The following is a 26,206-nucleotide window of genomic DNA, read 5'->3' on the forward strand; positions in this document are numbered from 1 at the left end:
GAAGACATTTAAACTAAACAAAAATAAAACATAAATGGAAATGAGATGCTGCGGACATTTTCACATAAAGTTTCATTTCACATAATAAAGAGACTGGCAACAGGAATATTGATTTCTGGGACTTCCATAGGGAATCTTTGTCACAAGCCAAGAGGAACCCAAACTATCTGGAATATTACTCCAGGTAGATTATAAAAAGGGATTTGTGATAGTTAAAACAATTAAAAGACAAAAAAATGACAAATAAACTCTTAATTTTGAGCACTGATGTAAAAATACAGTTTAGACTTTACCGCATAGATTTTAAGACTAGACATGAACAGTGTGAAAATGTCTCACTTCCAGGCAGGAATTAAGATCCAGGAATCACAAAGGAGGTTGGATATTCAGCATTTTTCTAGGTTTGAATATCTTTAAAGTTTACACTTTTACCAAAAGCTTTGTGAAATTATGTATGTAATATCCTTAAAACTTCAGTTTGACCAATAAAATAAAAGACCTAATGTACTTTACCACGGATGGAAGATGATCAAAGATGGACTCACTCACTGACTCAGAGAAAAATAAGATCTGATCCACAGGCTTTCAGTACCAGAATCCAAGAGAGGAAGTCTGTAAAGTTTAACATGTATTCTTGTATTTTAATAGTTAAATTTTGGGCCGAATACCTGAAACAACCAGATTCTAGGCTTGAAATGTTCATGGAGAAAATGGGAGATTTTGGTGAAAACTATATCATTCATCTGCAGTCCCATGTTATCAACTTTAGACCTCGGGGTCAACTAATCCTGCTGACCTAGAAAAATAATTTACCTACCAGTTTGTCTTCTTTGTCCAGAAGAAGAAGTCTTGCAGGTTTCTTGGTTTCTTCCACATCAAAACCCGAGCTCCCCTAAAGCAGTTCTGGCCTTTAGTGGCTTTCGCTCAGCTTATTCCACACTTGTGCTAATCTTTATTTATAAAACCATTGGAACAAGATTTGAAATGTTTAGGCCTTGATACTTTTGTAAAGATGTTAAACCCAAAAAGAGAAATTTGATTTCAGCATTGGAGATCTTCAGTTCTACACTTTTTTCCCCACTTAAAAATTCCAGTTCCTTTACTTTTTTTGGACATTTCAAAATTCACTGTTGAAAAGGTGTTTTGAAAAAACTATGCAATTCTAAAATATAAATTATTTTTTGTTCCATTTGCAAATCTTAATTAAATTTAAAACATTAGCAGATAGATAAGCTGCTGTTTATATTGATATTTTTATGATTGTAGTGATTTTCTGGATCTGATGTCTTCTATAACGGTTTAGTTTATTGGCTTTCATAGAAAACCATCTGGTCTATAGTCTCTAATACTGATTCATTTTATAATGAATTTGAATATTTAGCTATAAACCCAACTGTTTAGTTAAAAAAATACTCGCTAAAAATGAAATAAGTACAGTAATAACAGATTTTGTCGTGTAACTTAGAAGCAAACCAGGTCCTTTTTTTTTATTTTCCAAGGTCAAAACTGCAAAACATCTAGAAAAATATACAACACGTTTTACCTCTCACAACATTTAACGTTTGAAAATTGGAACATAAAAGAAATTTTCACATTTTCCCCATCACTGATAAAAGAACATTCATTTTTATTTCCTTTCTTTGACAAGGTTTCATGTGTTTGCAGTTATTGTTAAGGTCTGCGTTTTTATTTCTCTTTCCTAAACGTCTCCACAGTAGCCGGAGTCATTGGAGAGCTGCGAGTTGGAGCTCCGGTTGGAGGAAGAGTTCCAGATGTCCAGGTTCATGTGGGGGCCGAACGGGTTGAAGCCGGAGTACTGGATTGGACCATAAGTAGGCCCCGGCCCCCGGCTGAAGGGAGAGTGCGGCGGTGTGATGGGGGTGGCTGGGAACACGGGGGACATTGGTCCTGATCGCTCGGGCTGGAAGTGGCGTTGGTAAGGCTCGCTCTGAGGGGTCCAGATGGACCCGAACAGGCTCGACATGGGGGACAGGCTGCGGGTCGCTGGGAAGAACGGCTGAGGAGACATAAAAAAGAAAGAAAAATATTAGAGGCAAATCCATTAAAAAGGCTCTTTGCTAAAAATATTGTTCTACACAAGAATTTCCTTTTTTCCAAAAAAGTAGAACTAGGGCCACCGTAAAAAAATATAAAAATAATTACATTTACAAGAATAAAGTAAAAAAAATTCTAAGAAAAAAAAGTTATAATTTCACAAGATCAAAGTTGAAAATTTATGAGAATAGAAAGTCAACATTTTTTATAATAAAGTTGCAACGTTATGAAAAAAAGGTTGTGAAATTGAAAAAAAAGGGTCTAATTGTATGAGAACAAAGTTGTAAATTTATAAGACAAAGGAGTCAAAAATGTATGGGATTTAAGTCGTAAAAGTATAAGAAAAAAGTAATTAATAATATTAATTAATAAAAGTTGCAAAATAATAAATAAAAAGCCCGAAATGTATGAGAGAATGTGTAACATCCATGAAAAATGTTGAAAATTTACAAAAAATAAAGTTGTAATTTTAATGAAAATAAAATGTACAAATTTATGAGAGTAGTTGTAACTATTTTTTAAGTTGTAATTTTACAAGAAAAAAGTTGTAAATCTATTTTAAAAATTAATTAATAAAATAAGAAAACAGTTGTAAATTCAAAAGAAAAATTTTGCAAAAACATTACAAAAATACAATTTTAAAATGAGAAAAGTAATAATTTTACAAGAAAAAAGTTGTACATTCATGATAATTTTTTAATCAACTTTTTAATTGACAGTTTTAAAACTATGGGAAAAAAGATGTTATTTTCCAAGAATAAAACCATTTATTCCATTGGCAGTATAGTTGCAGAGGTACAAATGCATTATGACACATAAATTCCCATGATTAAAAAAAAGAAAATTTATAGGTTATAGGATTGATTAATTGATGTCTAATGTGGATGGAGGCTTACACATACAACTATATTTCCGAAAAAGTATGACTTTTTCCTCATTAAAATATGACTTTCTTATAATTTAATGACTTTATACTTGCAAATATATTGTTTTATTTTATGGTGGCCCTAATACTGTTTTGTATTTTTTGCATAAAATCAAAATATTAAAAAAGTTCTTTATAAATTATACAGCTGCAATTTCAGATTTTTTATTATGTTAAAAACCCCTAAATTATAACTTGGAACCATTACTTAAATATTCAACTATAGTGCGTTTCTGGGTAAAAAAAAATTCAAACTTAGTATTTTTACGTTTGTACGTATAAAATGTCAAATTTCCACAACATTTCTGATTAAAACACAAGGAGATAAAAAACTTTTTATGTGAAAAAATGTAAAAACAACGCGTTTTTAAATTTCCAGAAGAATTTTCAAAATTCAAACTGAAAAATATTTTTGTTAGGAAACGTATAAAAATGTTAACTGATCTTGTTTTTAATGTTTATGTGTAAAGTTCTGCAGATTCAACAGAACTAACATACAAAACCAGGATCACAGACAAACTATAAAACATGTGCTTTCATTTCATGTATGAATTTAAAAATAAAACCCTAAATAAAGCCCTATTTTCATTGCAGAAGAAAAAATTCATCGAGAGGTTCAGTAAACTAGAATCAATTATGAAAATGATCATAATTGCTATAATCTGTCATATTAACATCTATCACTGTCTGTAAAAAAATGTCTAAAAAAAATTAACAGATAAAAAAAAAACAAAAAAAACAACAGTAATCTGGTTGATTGAAATGTGATTTTTTTCTCAGTGTGAGGCCTTTAATCAAGCTTACAATGTTGTATATGTATGCAGTGGAGTAAGCTGAACTTCCGGTCGACTCTTTGGAGTCAGGTGTGGCAGTGCGTTACCTTGCTGCCCACACAGGCTGCAGAGTTCCAGGTTGCGGGGGCTTTCTGGGGTTGCTCCTCATTCCAGCTGGGCTGATTACCTCGGATGTCGCGGCTCTCTTGGTGAGGAAAACAACCGGAAAAGCCTCCGTTGTCTAAAAAACAAGGGAAAAAAACAGTTGCTAAGATCAAACACCTGATAATCTCATGTCTCATTGAGTTCTTGTTTGTAAAATGTATTGTTAGAGAAGACACAAAATAACCAAACGGAGCGCATCATAGACTGAGGAAACTGCACAAAGCATTGGACAGATTAGGAAATCTGAATTTATGTATCAGTAGCAACAAATGTAACAGAGCAGCTTTGCTGTGATCACAGTTAACCCATTTCACTTAGTCACCGTTACTGATTCTGCAAGTTGTTCTATTTAATAAGATCAGAGCAGTCTGTCGTGTTCATCATAAAAACACTTCAGCTGTGAGAGACGGAAGGAGAAACAAATTCAGAATCATTTTGTTTGATTTTTAATTAATTTATTTGTATAACAGAGCAGAATATAAGTATTTGGTCAAAAGTTTGCCAATTTATAATATAACTTGGTGGTTAAACTGCTGTTTATTGTAGTATTGTTGTACGGTTGACTGCCGAGGCCGGCTCTAAGATGACCTCATGAAATGGGCGGCACCCACAAGGAGTGAAAGGCGGAGCCTCAGAGATCGAGACGTCTTACTTCCAGGTAGGAAGATGGGGTTGGCAAAAATTGCTTATATTTCAACAAAGAATTATTCTTTAGTGTGCCAAAGGTCAAACATTATTATATATATGGATATAGTTCACTCTGAAAGGCTTAGATTAACATGATAAAGACCCATTAAATCCTGCCTTAATGATTTTATCATAGAATAAATGTGGCCAATTACAAAGTTTTATTTAAACTAAAAACCAAATGAAAGGTAGAATCTTTTCCAGTCCAAATTAAGCATTATATCCCCCAAAAGAAGATGCAGCCAAGGGTTTTATTGCATCAGCCTCAAACTAACAAAATACTAAAAAAAAACAGATTTTAACTTTAAAAATCATTGAATTGGATAAATAAATGAAATAAATGTCAAAAACTGGCATCTCTATTTTAGAGATGCCACGAGTATCTACAAAATAGTAACTAATGAAAACATCTCCAAAAAAGATTTTGGGAATGGAAAAGAATATTTGGCTATTTAGGTGAAAATATTTTATCTCTATTTTGATCATAAATAGAGAAAACACAAAGTTTTACACAAAAATATTACCCAACCAAAGAAATGGTATATACCTGTGTAATTGGGAGGATTGTTGCCATTCCTGTTGGCACTGCTCCAAGTAAACCTGCAGAAATGACAAAACAGTTAAGCAACAGAACAAAACTCAATGACATTTACACCAGAACACATTTATTCCACTCCACTTTCTCCATCAGGAGTCGACTTTGATAAGCATGGATTGTTTAGACCGTACCCATTGTAGGAGCCAGAAGCTGCAGGCTGAGGGATGTAAGGCAGAGCTTCAGTGGTGTTGTATCTGAACTCGTTGGTAAGAGGAACGGATAAAGCTGAGCATGGCTCTGAAGGTGGATACTGACCGCTTAGTTCTGGAAGAGAACATCAACAAATTTAAAGGGAGAAAAGACAAAAGTGTGTTGTACTGGTTTACGCCGTCGTTTTTACCCATATTTTTTTCCATTCCAGCAGCAACAGCAGCAAAACTTGTCATGAAGCTTGGAGCTGGAGTCTCTGGGCTTTGGCACGCGTCGTTGTGGTATAAGCTGTTCATGCTGAAGAGATCGGACAAGACCCACAAACAAATGAGTAAACTTAAGTCTGTGCTAGCAAAAATAGTTGAAAATATTACTAGATTTTACAAGAGTCGGCACAACTTTCTTCCTTTGGACTGAATTTCTGCAGGTTTTTGTGTTGTAAAATGATCTAATCAAGCTTTGTTTAGCTGGTTATACCTTAAAGCCTTGTAGTTTGAGTTCACCGTCTGGTAGTCTCTTTCTTGAGGGTAGTTATTGTACTGCATAGAGTCTCCTGAAAGAGCAAAAGAGATACTATAAACACCTAGAGTCCACACTACAACGACTCAAGATGATTTTATTTCAAAACAAACCAGATTATGGATCGGTTCAAAAATGCCTCCTAACTCGAGAACAAAAAGCTAGCAGAAAGCCTGCGATGTGTTCAAGCCTCGTACGTTTTCTCGATGAGGTAGAGCAGGCTTGTCCTCGAGCGCTGTGCTCCTTGTCTCCTTCTATGCTGCTGGCACTGCTCCAGCTGCCCCAGCTCCCTCTGCTGGTCCTGGAGCTGCCGGAGGAGCTGCCCGAGTCTGAACCCGACTCACAAACGCCATCAGCACGCCGCTGAGCTTGACACTTTCTGTGAGTGCGGGCGGGACACACGCCTGTTGGAGTCAAAGAGGTTTAAGTTTCACAACTTTCAGTGACATCTCCAAACAAGTAGCCTCACATGTAGTAGTCTTCAAACTCTGTAGATTGACAAGTTATCTTTCAATTTGCAATCAAGAAATTTCTAAATGTATTTATAATAATTTCATTGTCAAATAAGTTTAATAAGTTAGAGTTCTGTGCAGAGCTGGATTTGACTCTGAAGAAACTGAACTCATTCCATTTCGGTTCACAAGTTACACATTTATACATTCAGGATAGGATTCAACATAGTTTCATTAATTACTGATTTATTTGTCTTTTAATTTCTACCTAAAATTATTTTGAGTTTAGTTAATAAAAACAGTAATTTAAGAGGAACAAAAAGGCAACTTAATTTAACAATTTAAGAATTATTACAAAGAAATGAGTTTTACCCCAAAAATAAACATCAATTAATCAATTGATTTGACAAATCAATATTTAAATTTATAATGCTAATAATTGTGTTTTATTTCATTTAGTAACCCAGCCTGATTGCTCCATATAAGGTTTATTTTCCAGACCAAAATCTTTTTGCTCTTTTAAAATTATTCTTATTTGTGTGTTTTTTTATATCACCTAATATTAAGATATTCTTTTTATTTTATTACTGTTTCAATGTTGTCCGAATCTTCCATGTTTCTATAAAGTGCTTTAAACTTGATTTAATAAATAAAGAAACCCTAAGGTGGATACCCACCATTCTGTTTATGGAAGTTCTCAGAGTTCTGTCCTGGTTTCAGGTCCTCTGCTTTGAAGCTGCACCGGTTCCGGCTGCGGGTTCCACCGACGCCGTGGTCGCCTTGTTTCCAGTCCGCCTCTTTGTCTCTCTCTGATGTTATCAGCCCATTGAGCTCAGGGGCGCTGCAGAGATAAATGTCTTTCTGAATTTGTTGTTGGTGTTTTATTTGGATTGCTTTATAACTTTTTCGATTATATGACACTCTGAACCCATATCAGGAAGCAATACGACACCTGGAAGCATTTTCTGCTTTTCTGCGACTCTTCTTTGATTTATTTCCTGTTGTCAGGAACGTCTCTGTACCTTGTCCCTTCTTTTTCTGGCCTTTGCTTTCTTCCATGACCTACACCAGCAAAAGGGGGCAGTTATGAAAACTGGTCTGAAATTCCTTTATGTAACTAAAGAGTATGAAAGACTTTCACATACAGAAATATACATAAACAGATAGATCCAGGTGTTTTTCCTTACCTCCAGCTCAGAATTGTCCCTTTTTTCAGAATCCATTTTTTGTGCATAGTGCTCTGTGCAGCTCCTGTCCACAGGACTGTAAAACAGCAGAACGGGTCTGGATCCTGGATCCAGAGTGACGTCTGTGGGGAACTCAGCAGGGATTTCCATGGGAAACATACCAGCTGCTGACACCATTTCCTCCATAGAGCTCTGGAGATCATCTGCCTTATTGTCCAGCTCGTCGATGAAAGCAGGATTATTGTTGCAGGGGTCCGGAGTGAGAGGACTTTCAGGCATCAGCTCTTCGTGCTCTTCATCCACCGAGACAGCTGCAGCTGTGGCACTGCTGGATTTGTACTTGGTGTAATAGAGTGAGACTTTGTGTTTCTTTTGCTGCTGGGATGGAGCAGTAGAGGAGCTCTTCTTGGAGGATTGTGGGCGGAGGGTGGGGTTGTTGGCTAACACAGGCGAGCCACGCCCCTTCCCCTTGTCAGATGTGTGACAAGTGTCCACGTAAGTCTTACAACTTCCCTTTGTTTTACTGTTGAATAAATAAACATGAGGTTTAACATCGTTACTTATGTGTGTGATGTTTGTGAGCCGAGTAGAGGAGCTGGACATACTTTACTCCGTTGGGTGTCACATTGTTGACGGAGCCGTTGTCCCGGGACAGGACAGAGGTGTGGTTGCTCCTTAAGCTAGGTGTCGAGAACTCCGTGAGGATATACTGTGCCTGATAGAAAGCCATCAGACACACACCAAACAGGGAGAAGCTGCAAAAAATATATCATTTTGAGATCATGTGGCATTGCAAAAATAAAAATCTAGCTTGTAAAAATAATAGTAAGAGCTTCTAACCATGTGAATATGAGAGTGATCACCCAGAAGGTTTCCTCCCAGCTGGGGCCAGGGACCACCTGGGCACAGAGCGGCAGCATGTGGTGGGGGAGCGTCACATTGAGGGTGAAAGGAAAGGTGGTGCCGCGGGAAGTCACCAGGGTTAGGTCTCGAATGACCCAAGAGGAGGTGAAGTCTGGAGTGAACCTGAAAATGGACCAAATAGAAGCCGTCAGCTTCCAGGAAGTCCAGTGCTGAAACCGAGTGTACAGCATGATGTTCTACTTACGCTATAGTGATCTCAGAGGAGGTGTTCTGCTCAAGGCTGAAGGAACGGCACTGCAGCACCTCGAAGCCAAACCCCTGACACTTGTAGCCATTAATATTCATGGACATGACAGTCAGAGGAAGCTCTCCTGCGTTCTCCACCTTGAAACTCTTTCTGATAGCAAAGAGAGGTTTGCTGCTGCGCAGACCTGATGGGAGGATGTAATAATGTCACTCACACTGACATTTTGTCATTTTCCACATAAAGAATTCACACTAAACTCTCACCATCGCGACAATCCATCAGAGTCGACTGAGGAACATTGAAGCGTAAAGAGGCCGCAGGGCCGGGCAGCTTGCCTCCAACTCTCAGCAGCTCTTTGGCTCCGTGACCTTTTACAGTCACCATGTCAAACACAGTCAGGTTGTTCCTGTAAAGCAAAGACACAAATCACTGTGACAAACTTATCTGTGTTTACTTATTGTTCATCTGTAAATGTTTGCAAGCTACACTATAAATAATGACAGTAGAAAAGACAGTGCTAACAGCAAAAAATAAAGAAAGTGTTGACATAAAGAACCTTAAGATCACCTGTTCTCTTCTTTTTAAGTCAATCAAAAATGAAGACCAGTATGTTAGGGTTCCACTAGAAAGATTCTAAAAGTCAGTCTGTAAAACTGAATCTGAAAGCAGTACTTTATTATATAAAAAAATAACAGATGTAGAAATCTGTCAGTATGAAAACCTGCATCAAATAAAAGTGGAAGAATCCACGCAGAAATGTTTCAGGTCATGTCTAAAGTTTGATTGCATTCAGGTTTTTTTTTTTTTTTTTTTTACCAAAAAAGTAATTGCAGGTGAAGAGTGTACAGGAAGTCAAACATTTCATCTCTAAGGTGACCTTCAGGTAATCTACCCTGCATGCTACGCATGTTTACTTTTATTATGAATTATTTTTGGTATATCTAGTCTAACAAAACACAACAAGGTATCCTGCAATTATACAAAATATAAACATTCATAGAGTTCATTCTGTCAATGAGACAGATTTAAATTGTTCTAGATGAACGTCTAGATGAATGTTTCAATTTTTTTTTAGCAAAAACATTTTTTTTCACATAAAATCCAATGTCTGTCCAATCCAAAGTCTGTTAAAATGCTTTAAACAAAGTAAAACTAAAGTGGGATTATTAATAATTTTGATATAGTGGGTTTCCTTGTTTATTGTGGGGCTTAGGCTCTAAAAATAACCCGCAGTGGGTGACATCCACAAAATAGAGTTATAGATGTGTTAAGGCTGTTAAACTCCCCCTTACACTTTTCTCAAACAGACATAACCCTTCTTTCTCTTGTTTCAATTCTTAAAGTTCAAAGTCCAGCATTATAGAATAAAAAGTAAGATTTCTGCAGATTTTGGCAAACTAAATATAATCTGTACAACAGACACGACCAGGAGGAGATTGATCGACAAGGTCAACAGCCAATCAGGACGTAGAACGCAATGCGGTGTAGAGAACACAACAAAAATGTGCAAAACTGCTCAGAAAATATCCACGGAACAGCGAAACTGCAAAGGAAGAACCATGATTTAACGTGTGAACATTGTATTTTTCTAAATTTATACTTGTAAAAAAGCTTTTATTGTACAGGTAATATCTGTGTTTTGCACACATTAGAATATATTTAAAAAAGAAACAAAACTAAATGATACCTGATAACAAGAATAGTGGTGGTGGGTTTGTGTTCCGAGGGGGTGAAGACCACCGACACTTCTCTGACCTCCCAGGGCTGCAGCAACAGACGAAGAACTCCTTCTCCTTTAACGTCCAACGTTCCTTCGCTCTCACTCGTCTTTAAAGAAAAACAGAGATTGATGACGCTACATTAGCATTGAACCAGACATAAGAGAAGAATGACTAAATAGCCATTTGCTGAATAAAAACAGTTTTACCTTATGAGGAGAAGCCAGTAGTAAAAATTCAGATGTACTAATGTTGACGTTGAGAGGATTTATTTCAAACCTGTCAGAGATAAACAAGGGAAACACTTAAAATAATATAGAAGATAGTTTTCTGTAATATCTACAGAATTTCCTACCATTTGTTTAGTAGGTCCAAGGCTTCTACAGGAGAAGGGTAGAGGGAGAGGATTCGAATCTCCACAGATATGACAGAAGACGAGGGATTCTTCAGAGTAAACCCCTTCACCTGGAAAAATACATTCCTTAAATATTATCCAAACACATGCAACTACAAAATAATTTTTTCTGTCAGTAAAAGTTGCCCACTTTGCTTTCATTGACCGCAGTGGCTCCAAAGTCTAGAGTAGAGGATGCTTCAACTGTGAGCCTGGGCCACCTACGAAGACAAAAGTAAACATTTTAGCTATGATACCAACACTTTGGATCAAAAATGTCACACGTGTGTTCACGAGTCTGTGCTGCACCTGCAAGAGAGTTTGTTTTTGTGACTTTGCCACTGGGAGCACAGCTCAGAGGCCAGCTTGCTGTCCACGGCCCAGGATGAGGAGGAAAAGTCTGGGAGAAGAGAGCGCTGCCACTCCGAGTGACCTAAGTAGGAGTTCAATTGAAATGAAATTAAAACAAAAAATATCTCCAGAATGGAAGTTGTTCTAAACGATGAATGAATTGAATCAGTTTTACCTTTGTCCGATAATCTGAGAGGACAATGGTGTCCACACTCTCCTTCAGCCTCAAACACCACCTCCCCCTGACGGCACACACAGTCACTTTTGGTTTACTTCTCACATCTCCTCACTACCACACTACTATGAGAGACAATACTGTACCTTGGAAGAAGTAGAATGGAAGTAGAGAGGAATATGCAGCGTGGTGCCCAGGCTGGTCTCCAGACTCAGGGTCAACATCTGGTCGATGGGCACGGCTCTGCTTAGCAGCTGGAGGGAGAGAATATGCCAGCAACCAGAGGGAACTCTCAGAGGCTTGCTGAAGTTCATCACCTGGCAGACAGGGGGCGACAGAGACCATCTGTTAAACTCTGCACCAAATATTCAAATAAAAATGGATGAACGAGTAAAGTAAGACTCCACATGCCCAAATCCAACTTGCTGAACAACATTTTATCCATCTTCCACAGGACGGGCGGAGGCCTACCTTCACTAAGCCCTGCAGCTTCTCTGAAAGACTGGCATTCAGCACAGTGAGTGGCACATGGAGAGGGTTGGTGAACCACACGTCCACCTCGTCAACATTTCTCTGTTTGACCTGAAAAAGGCTGAACAGATCTGCCACTCTCCATCTGCAGAAAGCAGCAACAAACTCTGTTAACTATCAGGGCGTTTCATAGTGTTACAGCTAATCAGTCGAGCACGAAGGAGGCCAGCTTCCTCTATTTACCTGTGTGTGATATGTACTCCAGGGAAGTTATAGGTCGTCCTATTTACCATTATTTTTAAACTGATATGATTTATGCATTTCTGTCCATGGCTTGAAAAAGAACCTGATGGAAAAAAGAACACAAACCAAAAGTATTAACTTACAAGACACTGCTTTAAAAGTTAATTAAAAATGTACATCAATGTGAGTTAAAATACCTTTACACGAGAAAGTAGCTACTTCTGTGAAGTTTTTTGCCTCTGGTCTGAGAAGAACTTGATTGATGTTCAGGTTGATTTCTACTTTTGACAGCACCTGCATGTCCTGTAAGAAAAAGAAAGAGAAAAAATCTTTTAGAACTGCAGTAATTACGTAAACAAAGAATATAAACTATGCTCACCTTTATATAGAGCTTTTTCCCACCAGAATTTAACATATAAACTCCTATTTTAGCATTCCCTTCTGAAAGACAAACAGATTTATTACAGAAAAATCAACAAAAGATAAAGATTTCAAAAAGAAAACAAAAAGTAATGTTTGGTTTTGCAATATTTGTTTCATCACCAAATCAAATCTTTGCTCAGAGCTGGACTTTACACTTTACATCAGTGACTTTGTAACTTGCTGCCACACTTGCTAATTTTCGCTCTTGGAACCAAAGGCCAGACACTCTCACCTAATGCAGAAGGAGCGACAAACATGAACAAAATATGTTCAATGACGTAGGGCTTAAGCTTGTCCAGGTCAGCGGGCCGGTCGCCCCGAGCCGACAGATTAATCTGCATACTGAGGCGCTCCTCGTTGTGGAGACACGACCCCTAAAGTGAGAGGGAGGTCAGTCAAGGACAGAATCAAATGCAAGACAATACAGTCATAAAAGAAGGTAATCACTGGATCAAGATGCTTGGCCATTTTGTGCTCACCAAAGTGAATTTATTTTTAGTGTTTTCTTCCCATGTCGTGGTTTTCTCAGTGTTACAATTGTTTTCTTTTCAAAGCAATTTTGTGAGTTTACTTATTTTTACAGTGCAATGTGTTCTCCATCATGATTGGCTTGTATAATTTACGTAAATCTTTGATCGCATGCAAATCTTCGTTTTGATTCCAACTTTTTTTTGTATGAAGAAAAAAAAAAGTGCAAAAATGTTTATGTCTGTCTGAGAGGTGCATGAAATGTGTGGTTAAAACACCTCTGATTATTGTAAAAATAAATAAATGAATAAATAAAGATGGCTACTTTGAGGATTCACCTATGCGTGATTTTTAGAATGCAACTCCCACACCTCACCATTGAACTAATTTACTTGGGTTATTGCTGGGAATCACTTAAACTTAAGTGATTAATCAAAATTATTATTACTATATTTTTTTACGTTACAGTATTTGGCAACCACTTATTATCTGTGAATAATCACAATATGAAATCACACACAAAACTGTACATTTAGAATATTTATTTTGTATTAAAACTCTCAATGGATTAAAAAAAAATATTCAATTAATATTATTTTTGGATTGTGATTAATCACAATTAATTGCAACGTTTTACTAGGTACATTTTTTGACAATGCTTGAAAAAGCTTTTCTTTATTTTCTGGACAAAAACAAGCAGTAAGAGGTGAACTTTCTCTCTGAACTGGTGCTTTATTCAACCTGTCGTGACAATCAGAATATGTATCACTTTCTTCTGCTGATGCAGTCGGAGCTCAGCGACGCTCGTCATGTTACTGTGACAACACGCCAGACCATGAATCAAATAGTCTGCTTTTTGTGAAAAAAATAATCTAAGCAAAGCAAAATAGTAATAATAAAGTACTAAAAACAGATTGTATATTTATTTATTTTGTACGTGATTATGGTATAAGTGGGAGAAAACCCGACAAAGTCTTTAGCACACACCGTGGAAGCCAGAACCACCAAGGCAAAGCAAAGGACTGTTTCTTCACCAGGTACAATTAATTTGCGTTAAAATAATAAATATTAATATGTTAATTCTTTTGAATTAATCAAATGCGTTAACGTTCACAGCTCTAGTTATTACAACTATACAATGAGTCTAGTTGTGTTTCTCCAATATTTTTATGTTTACAGCTTAAGGATTGCAAGGAAAAATGTTCAACTTAAATGGATGTCCTTAATATTAACTATTAGATTATAAACAACCGCTGATAATGTAGAATGTATGATAGTTGCAGTTCAAAAGTAGAAGTACCTGAGGATTGTTCTGCAAACTCTTGGGTAAGCTGCACTCCAGGAGAAGACCCAGAATAGTGATGTTGGAAGCATCTTCCTGCAGGACCAAAAGCACCATCATGTGAGTTCAGACTGTAGTTATTAGATTATTTATTTATATTGTAGTAAGAAAGGTATTTCGAAATGTATTGTTTTCATTCTGAAATTTTATTTGGTGTTGAGTTTGCAGTTGTGGCATTAAACACAATCATTACCAACAGGAATGATATTAAAGAAAATGTTTTAACACCAACAATACCAAACACTTTAGTTAGTAAAAATGCTTTCATAAAGTAACAAAACTTTTAAGAACATACAAGTGAGCAGTCTTGTGAAATAAAAAAATACAAATATTTTTTTAGGGTAATGTCCCTAAGACAAAACTTAATAATATATTCAAAAGTTAAAAAAACACAGTTTCACCAGAATTTAACTTGAATGGGTAACAATTCTATGAATTAAATGCAATAATAAAGGGTTTAATGAGAAAAATGAATGCAGCCTGAGCAGCAGCAGTGTGATTGTAAGAGCTGCTCTCTTAGCCAGTTTGACATTTTGCAACTGCCACCCCACTTCCTGTTGTGGAGGCGAGTCCTTCTTTCAGATGCTTCTTTCTAGTACAAGCTTATGTTGCCTTATTTTGTCTCTAAAATGATGCGTGAGTTAGGCATGACTGTAAATTGTGTGGAAATAAATGGTTGTAAATGATTAACACAACAAAGAAAAACAAAATACTTCTAAAATATTCTAAAAACTCCTGTGAGTTAGTGAGTGTGTGTGGAGTCCAGTTTATCTTTGCTGCCAGGAAAAGGGAAATCGTCCGTTTCCAATGATAAGCTGCTATTTACCATTGTGCCACACTTTCACGAGCTAGTAAACAAACAAAACACAACGTTACCTGAGTTTGGGTCAGCTTAATGCTTTGGATGTGAGGGAATATCACAAGATTATCCTTTCTTTGGAAAGATTTTAATGAACCTTGGTGAGCTCCCACACCAAATACCTGGGAATGGAAACAGTTTTTGTTAGGATACAAAGAATTTGTAGCTCTGATGTGAAGTTTAAGGTATTTGAACGACAATAAAAGTGTATCAAACGTCAACTAAATCGGTCTGTGAGTAGAGAACATTCATTCAGAAATACAGCTAAAAATTAGGTTTCAGGCTTTTTTATCTGCAGTTACTTTAAAACACTTTGGATTGATCACAGATCATTAAAAATCTAAATTAATAAAATATGAAGGATGATAAATGATTGGCTCGGCACACACATGGGGAAACTCACCAACATCTAAGGTTTGTAGCATGTGTTGAAATATAATCAATTGGATACCACATGGTGAATAAACAGATTTCTTGACACGTTTTATACTTTCATCTTCAAACTTAACAACAGGTTATTAAATCAGTTATTGATTCCTTTAAAGAAAATTAACCTTAAAACAGTTGAAACTATCAGTTACAGGAATAGTTTTTTTAATATGACAAATTGGTTTTAAAAGGAAAAGAGAAAATGAACCAATATTTATCTTAATTATAAATCAAATCATGAATGTGTCAAAACTCACTGTATGTATAAGTGAAAATATGTCTATGATTAAGAGCAATTATGTAAAAAAAAATCATTTTTTTGTTTTTTTTCTTTTGCTTTTATTGGGAAAATAGCTTAAAACAGACCGTATCAATCAAAAATCTATTAATCAAAAATGAATTGCATATTTTGGCAGATACCCAGATCTACTACATTGAGTTTAAAAAATACACACATAAGCCAATGACTTTTTTTATTCAGAACACAGTTTGTGGGCATAAAACAACCATATGAGCTGTAATGTTTTATTTATAAGATAAAAAAGTTAAACCTGGAAAAAAAGCAGTAAAGATGACCATGGCATGATTTGTATTCCTACTCACCTGATATGACAGCAGCCCATGAGCTGAAGTGTTTATAAATAATGTGTTTTCTATATTGCCCTCCTTTGATGGGAGGAAAATTAATTTAAAAGATGCCTTCCCTCTTGGTGGAATCACCTAAAACAGGAAAGAAAAGTGTTTTACAAGTTGGGCAATAAAAGAAACTGATCATTTACAAAGCATGAAACATCCAGACTTCTGCACAGATTGTGGAAACTTACACTTTTGTGAAAGGAAGGTATGTAAAAATGCTTGCTGGATGTAAACATTGACAGAAGAGTCACAGGGACCTCCTGACTAGGATTGTGTATATATATGGTTTCAGCTCTTGGCAGCCCCAGAGGCCTGTAGACAGGAGAGCAAAACCATTTACACAACTTCAATGCAAAAGCTGCAAGACAAAGTCAATAAAAGGGCAGAAGTGAAAAACTGAAGGCGTCAAAAGGCTCTTTAGAAATCTGCCTCCAACAACTCAGTTCCTCATGACTGACTTTAACCAAATTAGTTACAATTTGTTAAAATTTAAAATTAGATTACTTTTCCAGACATTTAATCAAAATAAATACATTTTAAAAGAGCACAGTCAGGTTTTATTAATGCAAACTCAATAATCAGAGTACATTTAAGCTAAATGGTTGAATAATTAACATTCAGAACAGAAGACATCTTCTCTAGTGTATGTATGAAAATGTCCCAGTCAAACTAAACTCTGGAATGGAAACCTATTTAAAAATTCTCACTTACATTTTATCCAACGTAGATTAAAATTTAGCTCAAGTTCCATAAACATATACTGACACCATAAAAGATCAGCAAAGTCATTTCATCTCTAGATTACGACACTGAAGGCAGCAAATGAGAGTCAGCACCTGCAAGCTGTAGGTCCATCTGCTGATTAAACTAAATGAAGCAGCAAGATAGGAGAGTAAAACTACAAACAGAGACATGAAAAAGCTATAATGTGAGTTACCATTTAAAGTTAAACTTCAATCCTCTTCTGATCTATTGTAAAAGTATTCCTAGTAGTCTTAAAGTTATGATAATGCTGCTTGTAGCCAAAACTTTAAAGGAAAGTCGTTTTCTAGGACAGTTTCTGAAGAACGGCAGTAGTTTATCAGAGTTGTGGACAGGACTGTTGGTGTAGTGTAAGCCTATGCTCACTTCCCATTATCCATTTGTTTGCACTTTCTCCTGCTAGCTTACAGCCCCTTACAATCCAAACATAAGCATTAGCAGTGCAACGAAAATGGCAAGCAATATTGGAGCTATCCGGCTTCAAAGTTAAAAGCCAGATATCAGCTCAGACAAGGAAAACAAAGCCAGACATGGATCTAGTCGTCTATAAGAAGATCCAGCTGAATAGAGGAAAGCAGAGAACACGTGGCCAGCCAAGTTTAGATGCATCAACTAAAAGCTTTTTTTCCATCTGCTCCTGATTCACTAAGATTTGAGTAAAGAAATACTCAAAAAAGCCATTTTAAGCATAATTATCTTTAAATATGTCTTAAATACTACAAGAACATGTTTATTGGAGTGGTTCTTTAAACAAAGACACTATATTCTGCTATGGGATGTAAAGACACTACACCATATTTGAACAAACTATTTCTTCTCTTCTTGATCAGATCAAAACACTGTCATTACTCTAAAATATGATATGAAATAGATGCTAAGTAGTGGACGAAATTTGGAGAAAGATAAAACCCAATAATCTAAAACCAGTGGTAGTAAGGGCAAAAATAAACAGCCTCAAAGAGAGAATCCAAACTGTAAACCTGCAGTTTATCTTTAAAAATGTTAAATATTCTAAACATTTAGATTTCAACAAAACCTAATCGAGGAAGGTTGCTTTGAATCATTGCAAGAATGCAGCATAACCTGTTCCGTAAGAAGATGAAAAACAAGCTCAATCTTTACAATGGAAAGACATGACATATATGTCACTCTTGCAAGTATGAAATGAAGCTGGTTTCACTTCCTGTGTCCAACTTCACTTTCATTTTAGTGACTGCACGACTCAGAAGCTGTTCGATTTAAAAAAACTAAACAAAAAACATTTCTTCTTTTACCACTTTTGTCTCTACACAAGATTATCGTTTTAAAAGAACTATATCTTTCCTAGACCTGCTGTTAAATTGAAAAGTACAAACAAGTGTTCCCATAGTTCTTACATAAAAAGAGGAAACCACAGATCATATGTGGAACTCGAGTCTCATAGTTTCTTTGTGACTCGAAGTCGATTTTTTTTCTGAAGGTTTTTCATTTTTTATGTGGAAATGTCAAACCCTTTTTGCGATCTGGGATGCCTGGTTTCTGCATTCCTAACTGATCATATAAAATATGACAAAATAATTATGGACAACTTTACTTTTAATAGGAGCTCCTGGGACTGCAGCCCAGCCACAGCGTCAAACTCCTATTGTACGTATGAAAGAAAACACATTTTTACTCCTTTAAGTGGAGCCAGTTTCTCTTGCACACTAAGCTGAAAGACAGGCTTACTGCTGTGCTTTTCACTTTCTTCTTCAACAGTAAAAGACCGTTGCTTTTGTCAAAAAACTTTCTCTTGCTCTTTCCTTTTTTCAAGCATTGCCCAAAAAACGATTTGTAATCTGTGTCAGCATATCAGATTTTTGTGTATTCCTCTTTTAGGGAACCAGAGTTTCCTGCAATCTTTCAAAGCTGTCTTAAGCAATAGGAATTTCACTATTTTATGAGGTTGCAACACTGTTTAAACCCTGAAGGTAGTCACTTTTTAAAATATTTCAACCATTCAGAAGTCAGATGCAGGTGGAAAAACAAGCAAGGAAAAAAAAAACAAAATACAATCAGGAGTGTTAAAGTCTAGTTTTTATACAAGTCAATGTAAAAATAATCCTCATTTTGAGCAGTTTGGTGGTAAATTCTGCAATTTGACTATGTTCGTGATAAAAGCAGTGTGTGAAAAACCCCCAAACATGTAAACAATCCTCCAACTTTGCAGTATTTAAGAAAAGTGATGAACACCAGCAAATGCTATACTATAAAAAGTATTAAATTTCAATGTTAGATGACAAACTTGTGTCATTAATCGTTCAAGGAACTAAACTGAACCTGGTAAACTATCAAACTCATCAAACCCCAGTTTAAATATAGTTCTTTCCACACAGAAACTGCAGTGTTCAAATCAAGAACTTTCTGTCTTTTGTTGCATTGCTAAGAATGTGACTAATACTCATCAATACCCGTAGAGAAGGAGGAACATCTATTTTTAATCAGCATATAATAGCAGGAAGTTACAGCAGCACTCACTGTGTCCCAAACTCCAAAATTGGAGGTTGAAAATGCAATGGTTTGCCCCTCTCCTGTGTATATGAAGAACTGCTGTTGAGAGAAAAAAATAGAAAAGTGGTTAGAAAGCTGTTTTCCAGCATTTTTACAATTGGAAAAAAGCCAGAGTACATGATAGAAAGTTGTATTAGTTATTTCAACTATATTAAACTGCTTAAAGCAACATTGCATCTTTCTTTGTACAAAATAAAAGCATCTTAAGTGACCGGTCCAATCTTTGCTCAATAAACAGAGAACAGGTGATGACAGGCCTGTCGAGTGCCTGATAACCCTCTCAACAACCTGCACGTTTCAGAGGTTCATCAGGTCAACAAGTTTTTAAATACTTTTCTGCCAACACATTTTGGAATTTTATGAAGGAAAAAAAGGAGCTTTACCAAGCAATTACTGATTACTGATGACAGATCATGAAGCAAATAAGGCAAAAGGTTTTCAGCTAATAAAGTATTAATTAAAATTACATTTTGCTGCCTGATTTGTTTTTAGAAAATTACAGTATTAAATAATGACTTTAGTGCTTTTAATGTACTTCTTTCAGTTTAAAAAAAGAAGCAATTAAAAAACTGGAAAAAAAGACACCCTGAAAGAACTTGTTTGAAAATGTGTAAAATCTCTCAAGCTTTTGATATCTATTTTCATGTTCGTTTTTGATTATAGCATCAGGCCAAATGTTGACTCTTCTGTAAAAGAAACATGCTTAAAAAAGAAAAGAACATTGCCTTTTTCATTTATACTACCAAATACCAACCAGTTTTCACTACATGCACCTTCTTTAAATTTTATTCATAAGTTTATCCTAATATATACAAAGGTCCCAATGACTGCTACCGGTACTTGACTTTCCCACTGATCTTTCTTTGCAGCAACATAGTAGAAAATACAGAACCATTTTTGTGGCTAAAAAATATGATGAGAAAAATTCTTAACAAGAAAAAAAATAAGAAAATCCCCGGGATTGCTATTCTTTTGGACACACACATGCATTTTATACCCAAATAAAGTCGATTTCCATATAAAATCAGCTTTCTGTGAAAACAAAAACTCCAGGGAAAGACAGACCTTCCTTTTTTTCCTCTCAAGGAGTTCTAAAATTAGTCAGGAATTTGGTTCTGCGCCTCTGTAACAGACTACCCCCCCTCCACCCCCACCGACCCTTCGCTTTACCAACATAAACAATATAGCCTGCGTGCAGGACCAGACTTTAAAAGGGCCTTTTTTTTTCCTTTCCCTCATTTTGGTTTATTACACTGAAATGAGCTATAATCTGCATTTGTTCAAACATATTACCCTGCTGCTCCAGCTTCTGTACTTTATGTCTTTGTATGCCGTCATAATCTGCATGTAACAACAGCAACGACATCCTCTCCAGTTGATAATCTTTCTTATGCCGTCTCTTAAATGACTGACTATCTCAGTGATGAGGAATGTTTGAACATCTATTCCATTTCCACAGAGACCATAAGTAACGCAGTTCTATACAATCTTTGGATGATTAATGTTATGCATCTGTAATTGCTTTTGATCACTCATGTATTGAAAAAGAAATAAAAATAAATGAATAAAGGTTTACCTTTCTTCGAGAGGAACTCCATCTCTCCTTCGTTCTTTTTCCCCCTGAAAATGAAAAAAAAAACAATAGTTGGTGGTTGGTTTTGTTTTGTTTTCAAATAGGGTTTTATCTGCAGACATGTCACCCTTAAACCAGCCCTGGTTTAGGAAATCCCTCATTATAAAAAAAGCAGATTATTTAAACCATCCACAGACTTGTTAAGTAATAATATCAGATTTTTAGAGCATTTGCTGTTCTTCAGGTCACATCAACTTCATCATAAGTGTATTAAACAATGCCACATTCATACAGTGGCTTTATAATTTGGCAGTATTAAGATAATATTGGGATAGTGTGTAAATTCACCAAATTACCCCCCCATACACAATCATACATAGCAAAGTCACCACTCAACACGTGTGAACAGATGGCTACATTTAAAAGAGGAATTAGGAATAAGTAAATAAGAAACTATGAAACTGTTATATATGTTACATTTTTCTACTCAGTAAACAAACAAATGAATAGCAAGTAATTATAGTTCCAAGAGACTCATCCGTCATTCATGGAATTGTTTTGGGAAATGCTGGGTCTGATTACTACAACAGATTTGTAAATGGGTGGTAACAGCAGGGACTGTACTTTTTTCATGACTCTTCTCACATATTTTCAAGTGAAGCTTTTTTATAGCAAACAGAAAAATAAATTAACGTGAGAAAAAGTGAATAAAGTAAACGGAAACACACTGATGCATGTGATTGTAATTAAAAGAACAAAAACATGGAGACTCATAAAAAAGATTTGTGTTACAAAAGCCAAAGGCGTATTTTTAAATGTTTTGTTAAATGGCATTTATTTCTGATCAGTGTGACAGTACCAATCCTCCTTAAACATCAACTCCATCACTTTATCTGTATATTTACTAAAAAAGAAAAATAATTAAAAACAATCACATCAATAACCTTAATAAGTGTATAAAAACAAACCCGCGGGTGGTACAAGTTCTATGTGCTCACAGTTAAATTTGAATACCTTTTTAGTGGATTACATTGTGCCTGCTACTAATAACTTTAAATAAAAAGTATAAAGTTGAATTATTCCTAGCGGTGGGGATTAATAAATATGTCATTAATAAATGTTGCATGATCCACAATAGTCTAGATTTGTACTTATATGAGGTTGAGCTCATTTGAGAAATCACTTCACTTACATTTTCATTTATTTTAGCCATCATCTGCCCCTTATAGACAACTTTTATGTTGCTGGTGAGGTTGAAAAGGAGAAATAAATGGCAATAGGTCTACATTTGTAGAAAATAAATTGTTGACTTTGTCATCTTGACTAAAACATTTAATCAAACTCTCTTGAAGGTGTAAATCAAAATAATACAATTAATTATTGAAAACCAACTAAAAAAAATCTATTTTTTTTTTTTGTAATTAAATGTATTAAATGTATGTATGTTATTTTTCAAAGTGTAAAAGTCTGACATAATTAACCTGAACCCAATTAGGGTCCAACAATGCTCTGGTCATTATTAACACCTTAAATGCCACAAACAGCAAATTAGTAATACTTGTATTAGCAGAGAATTGCAAAAAACATAACTATTGGTGTATGCACAAAATGAGGTAGATAAGATCCGCCCATCAAGTTATGCTTTGAAAAAAAAACACCTTGATGGCTGTGAGCGCACCAGTGGCTGCAGCAAAATTTAATGTTAGATTTCAGAGACAACTAATTAGCAGTAAGCAGTGATGCAAAGCAGAACATTTACCTACCTCCATAAAGTTTTTTTAAGAGACTTTATATGAGATAAAGGGAATTGGGAAAATGGGTATGAAAATAAAAGAAAAATTATAGATATGCAAAACTGTTTAAAATTGCAACTTTTTTGGCTTTGGAAAAACAAATGTCACAAACTTGAATCTCCAAAAGAGGTCTGCCCTCTTCAGGATTTGGAGAATAAAAGTGTTAACTTATCCATTTAAACAAAATTAAAAAAAACTGACAATTATGTAGTGTGATAAAAAAATTCAATTCAGTTGCAATAAAATTTTAACTTAAAAATACCAACATTTAATGTGGTATTAATTTCAGACTAAACAGCATTTCCAATGTTCACGGGACAGTTTAAAAATATTATAAATGTTTTTTGAGGCCCTTATTATTAAGGATTACAGGCATGTATTATTATTGGAGATTGTGACTGCTGCTACTCCAAACGCTACATCTCTACTTTGCTCAGCCCACAAACATATAAATAAACTAACCTACAGGTCACCAGCAGTGTGGTCAATTTAAGAAGGGCCGTAGAATGTAAGGTCATTGTTGAAAAATGAAACACATCAATACTTTTACCTGTTTTTCATAAGTTTAAATCACAACTACATCAAAACTAATTAGCTTTTTTTTTCAAATGCAGATTCAGATCCATATGTATAAAAACCAACATTTTACGAGTTTCGACATAACTTCAAAAATAAAAAAAACTCAATACTTTCCTGGAAAGCAGGATGAGCTCATAATTAATTTTCGCCTGGGAAGAAAAGCCCACCATGACCAATCAATAACCTGATTCCTGAGAGCTCAGGATGTGACCCTCCCCTTCTCAGGTGACAGGAAAAGTCAGCTGATTACCACATGGCAGGATAGCAGATAGTAAACACTGGGCTACTAAAGTTAGGATAGTCAAGGAGAAATGTTTACTAAAATATCCTGAACCATGTCAACAAAAGAAAGTGCAGATGGCTTTTTTTTATTTTGCAGACTTAGATAAAACTATCTAAAAAAGCTTAAAAAATAATAATAATAAAGTTTTATTTTTAAGTTTGCGTGCAAATGTACATTCATAATCAACACTTCAGCCCAAATACAGCATCACCAATGCTTGCAGATATTTTATTCTACAAAAGCGTTGTTTCTGCACAACTCAGCCATTCATTCACCAGATCGCACGTTTCCCTTCACTGATCTCTCTTCTGCTTTTCCACAAACTCAGTTCCTCCCTAAAACACAAACGCATCTGACAAAAAGAAAGGCCAGATACCTGAAGCGGGACGAAGGGGTCTGCCTCCTCTGGTTGCCAGACTTCGACCACGCTGGTGGAGATCTGACCCAAAGCTTTGAGGGAGGCAAGACATCAGATAAAGCTGTTAAATGTTTGACAGCGTGACAAAAGCGTTTAGTTAAAGATATATTTTAAAATACAAGGGGGAAAAACGGTGCACGTAGACAAATATCTACAATTGTTTCAAAGAAATGAACAAAAAAGGAGTGTGTGACAACCACAGGCAGGGGAGAGACTTCGCCTGGGCAGGCTGACAAAGGCTAGCTACTTGTTTAGCATAAAAACGTTAGCACGGCGGCTACACAACTTGAAAAAAAAATACAACTTCGAGGGGACAATATTTTCAAACCAGGGTGGAATTAATTTAGAATATTAAGAGAAAATAAATGCAAATAGTCGGTTGGTTCTCCTTAAGGTGCCGCTGAACAGCCGCTTAAATGTCAGAGCAAGTTTCACAGCAACTAGCTAGCAATACCTAACATTAGCGCACGGGTAAACATTAGCCACGATACTTTGCAAGTTGGTAGAAACCAACATTTGCTCTCATTAGGTCACAAAAACGAATTCAACATGTTTTAGCACATTAAAATGTTATTTTATTTAGTAGAATTTAACCTTTTTAGAAGTTTAATGTTTTCTAGCAAGTAGCTAACGTTTTTTTTTTTTTTTGCATCGGTCGCGCTATTACATTGCACTCCCAAAGACTAAATAAAGGTGAAAACAGACCTTGCAGCTGAGCTCCCCCGCGTTGTACAAAGGGGATCAACAATTGTATTACTCCTAATAGCACGCCGATCCACGTTTTCCCGTGACACTGGCTGCCTTGGTGGAAGTCCTGTAGCCCCGCCATGCTGCCTTGCCAGCTAGCAGCTTGACTTGTACCTCGCTGCGTTTGTCTTCCTTGCTCTCAGCGAGCAGGCAGACAGGCAGCAGCATCTCCCTCCTTCTGCCCCCTCCTCCTCCCCGCGCGCCCGCCTGCTGGTGGAGCGCCGCGTGCTCGGGGGGTGTTGCTCCCATCAAACGTCCCTCTTTGCAGAAGCAAGAGGCGACATGTTTCAAATGCCCTGCAGCGGCGGAGTGCAAGTAAATGTGGGGGCATTTTAGTGAGGTTTCTTTCTACTCCATGGACACTTTTACTCACAGGTAAGTAGTGAAATTCACAGGGGAAAAAAAGACAGTATTTAAAGCTAAAATGTCAAACTATAGTTTCTCCACCAGCATAATAGCATTAATTGTACTTTATTTAAATAAAAAACACATTAACACAATAACTTATTTAAAATTGCATGCATTAAAATAATGTTTTAAATACATATTTTAAGTAACTACCACTTTATGCTCGAGACCTAAACATTTTTGGATGCCTTTTCTTATTTCTTCCTTCATAAGTATCAAACATGCCACACCTGTGATAACTAAACACCTGAGTCACACAAACCCAACTTTCACACACTTGCATAAAAATAAGAAATTATTCGATACTCTATTGCTGCTGACAGATGTAGCTGTGATTAAAAATAAAAGCTAAAATTGACTCAAAAACTGACGTAGCTTTTTTTTTTTTTTTTGCAGTAGTTGAGGCTGAGGGAAAGGGATTATTGCGTAGAAGGCCCTACACTGACACAAAAATATAATGGGGTAAGAGAATGTGTAATTAAAATGACTTTTTAGGTTGCCATGGTGAAATGTCTCCTTATGCACTGACATTCAAATTGTCTGAACTAAGACAGGTTGGGCAGGTAAATGCAAGAAGCAACATGAATCACTACCAGTGTTTGGATTTTTTTTTTTTAATCCTACATGACTTTTTCCAAAATTCTTAGTTTTATTGCTAAATAAGAATAAAATTTTCATTAGTGGGTAACATAAAAATAAATATCTTCCTAAAATTTGATTGATGAACTTACAAACAACTTAAGAGATCAGCAGGTTGTGAAGAGACACACAAACCCCTTTAACTGGGTCAAACGGGTAAACACAAAACACCCATTAAGCTGCTACGCTTTGTTTTTAAAGAAATGGGCAACAGTCATTCAAGACATGCTAACGCAGCAGTTAAGTATTTTCACTAAAAGGTTTGCAGCTGTGAAAAAAAAAAAACGCATTAAAGGATTTTGTACCACCCCCAGGGCAATTAGTCAAGAAATTCAAAATGTGAG

The 26,206-nt window shown here is 35.9% G+C and overlaps 1 protein-coding gene and 1 long non-coding RNA gene across 5 annotated transcripts; one reads left to right on the forward strand and one right to left on the reverse strand.

Annotated features, from left to right (window-relative positions):
• Positions 1-1,447: 1,447 nt before the first annotated feature.
• Positions 1,448-25,083, reverse strand: tmem131l (transmembrane 131 like). 4 transcript variants are annotated; one of them, XM_024259576.2, is made up of 34 exons: positions 24,774-25,083; positions 24,027-24,100; positions 20,999-21,042; positions 19,390-19,464; positions 16,320-16,443; positions 16,099-16,215; positions 15,084-15,188; positions 14,166-14,243; positions 12,630-12,771; positions 12,354-12,415; positions 12,172-12,277; positions 11,975-12,077; positions 11,732-11,876; positions 11,407-11,577; positions 11,261-11,327; positions 11,044-11,167; positions 10,886-10,955; positions 10,696-10,805; positions 10,550-10,619; positions 10,310-10,449; positions 8,886-9,028; positions 8,620-8,806; positions 8,352-8,537; positions 8,117-8,266; positions 7,512-8,034; positions 7,277-7,386; positions 7,002-7,165; positions 6,070-6,276; positions 5,831-5,906; positions 5,544-5,650; positions 5,335-5,467; positions 5,153-5,205; positions 3,861-3,994; positions 1,448-2,017 (listed from the first exon to the last, which is right to left on the reverse strand). In XM_024259576.2, exons 1-34 carry the CDS (start codon positions 24,895-24,897, stop codon positions 1,700-1,702), a joined length of 4,542 nt encoding a protein of 1,513 aa, XP_024115344.1. In that variant the 5' UTR covers positions 24,898-25,083; the 3' UTR covers positions 1,448-1,699. The 4 variants fall into 4 exon arrangements, with proteins under 4 accessions (XP_024115344.1, XP_024115346.1, XP_024115345.1 ...); XM_024259578.2 differs by having other exon boundaries at positions 1,604-2,017; positions 19,390-19,458; XM_024259577.2 differs by having other exon boundaries at positions 1,604-2,017; positions 19,390-19,461.
• A 9-nt stretch (positions 25,084-25,092) lies between these two features.
• Positions 25,093-26,147, forward strand: LOC112137325. Its single transcript, XR_002917522.2, has 2 exons — positions 25,093-25,190; positions 25,620-26,147. It is a non-coding gene; the product is annotated as an uncharacterized LOC112137325 (long non-coding RNA).
• Positions 26,148-26,206: the final 59 nt, after the last annotated feature.

The sequence above is a fragment of the Oryzias melastigma genome, linkage group LG1 (assembly GCF_002922805.2).
Source record: "Oryzias melastigma strain HK-1 linkage group LG1, ASM292280v2, whole genome shotgun sequence".
Taxonomy (NCBI): Eukaryota; Metazoa; Chordata; class Actinopteri; order Beloniformes; family Adrianichthyidae; genus Oryzias; species Oryzias melastigma.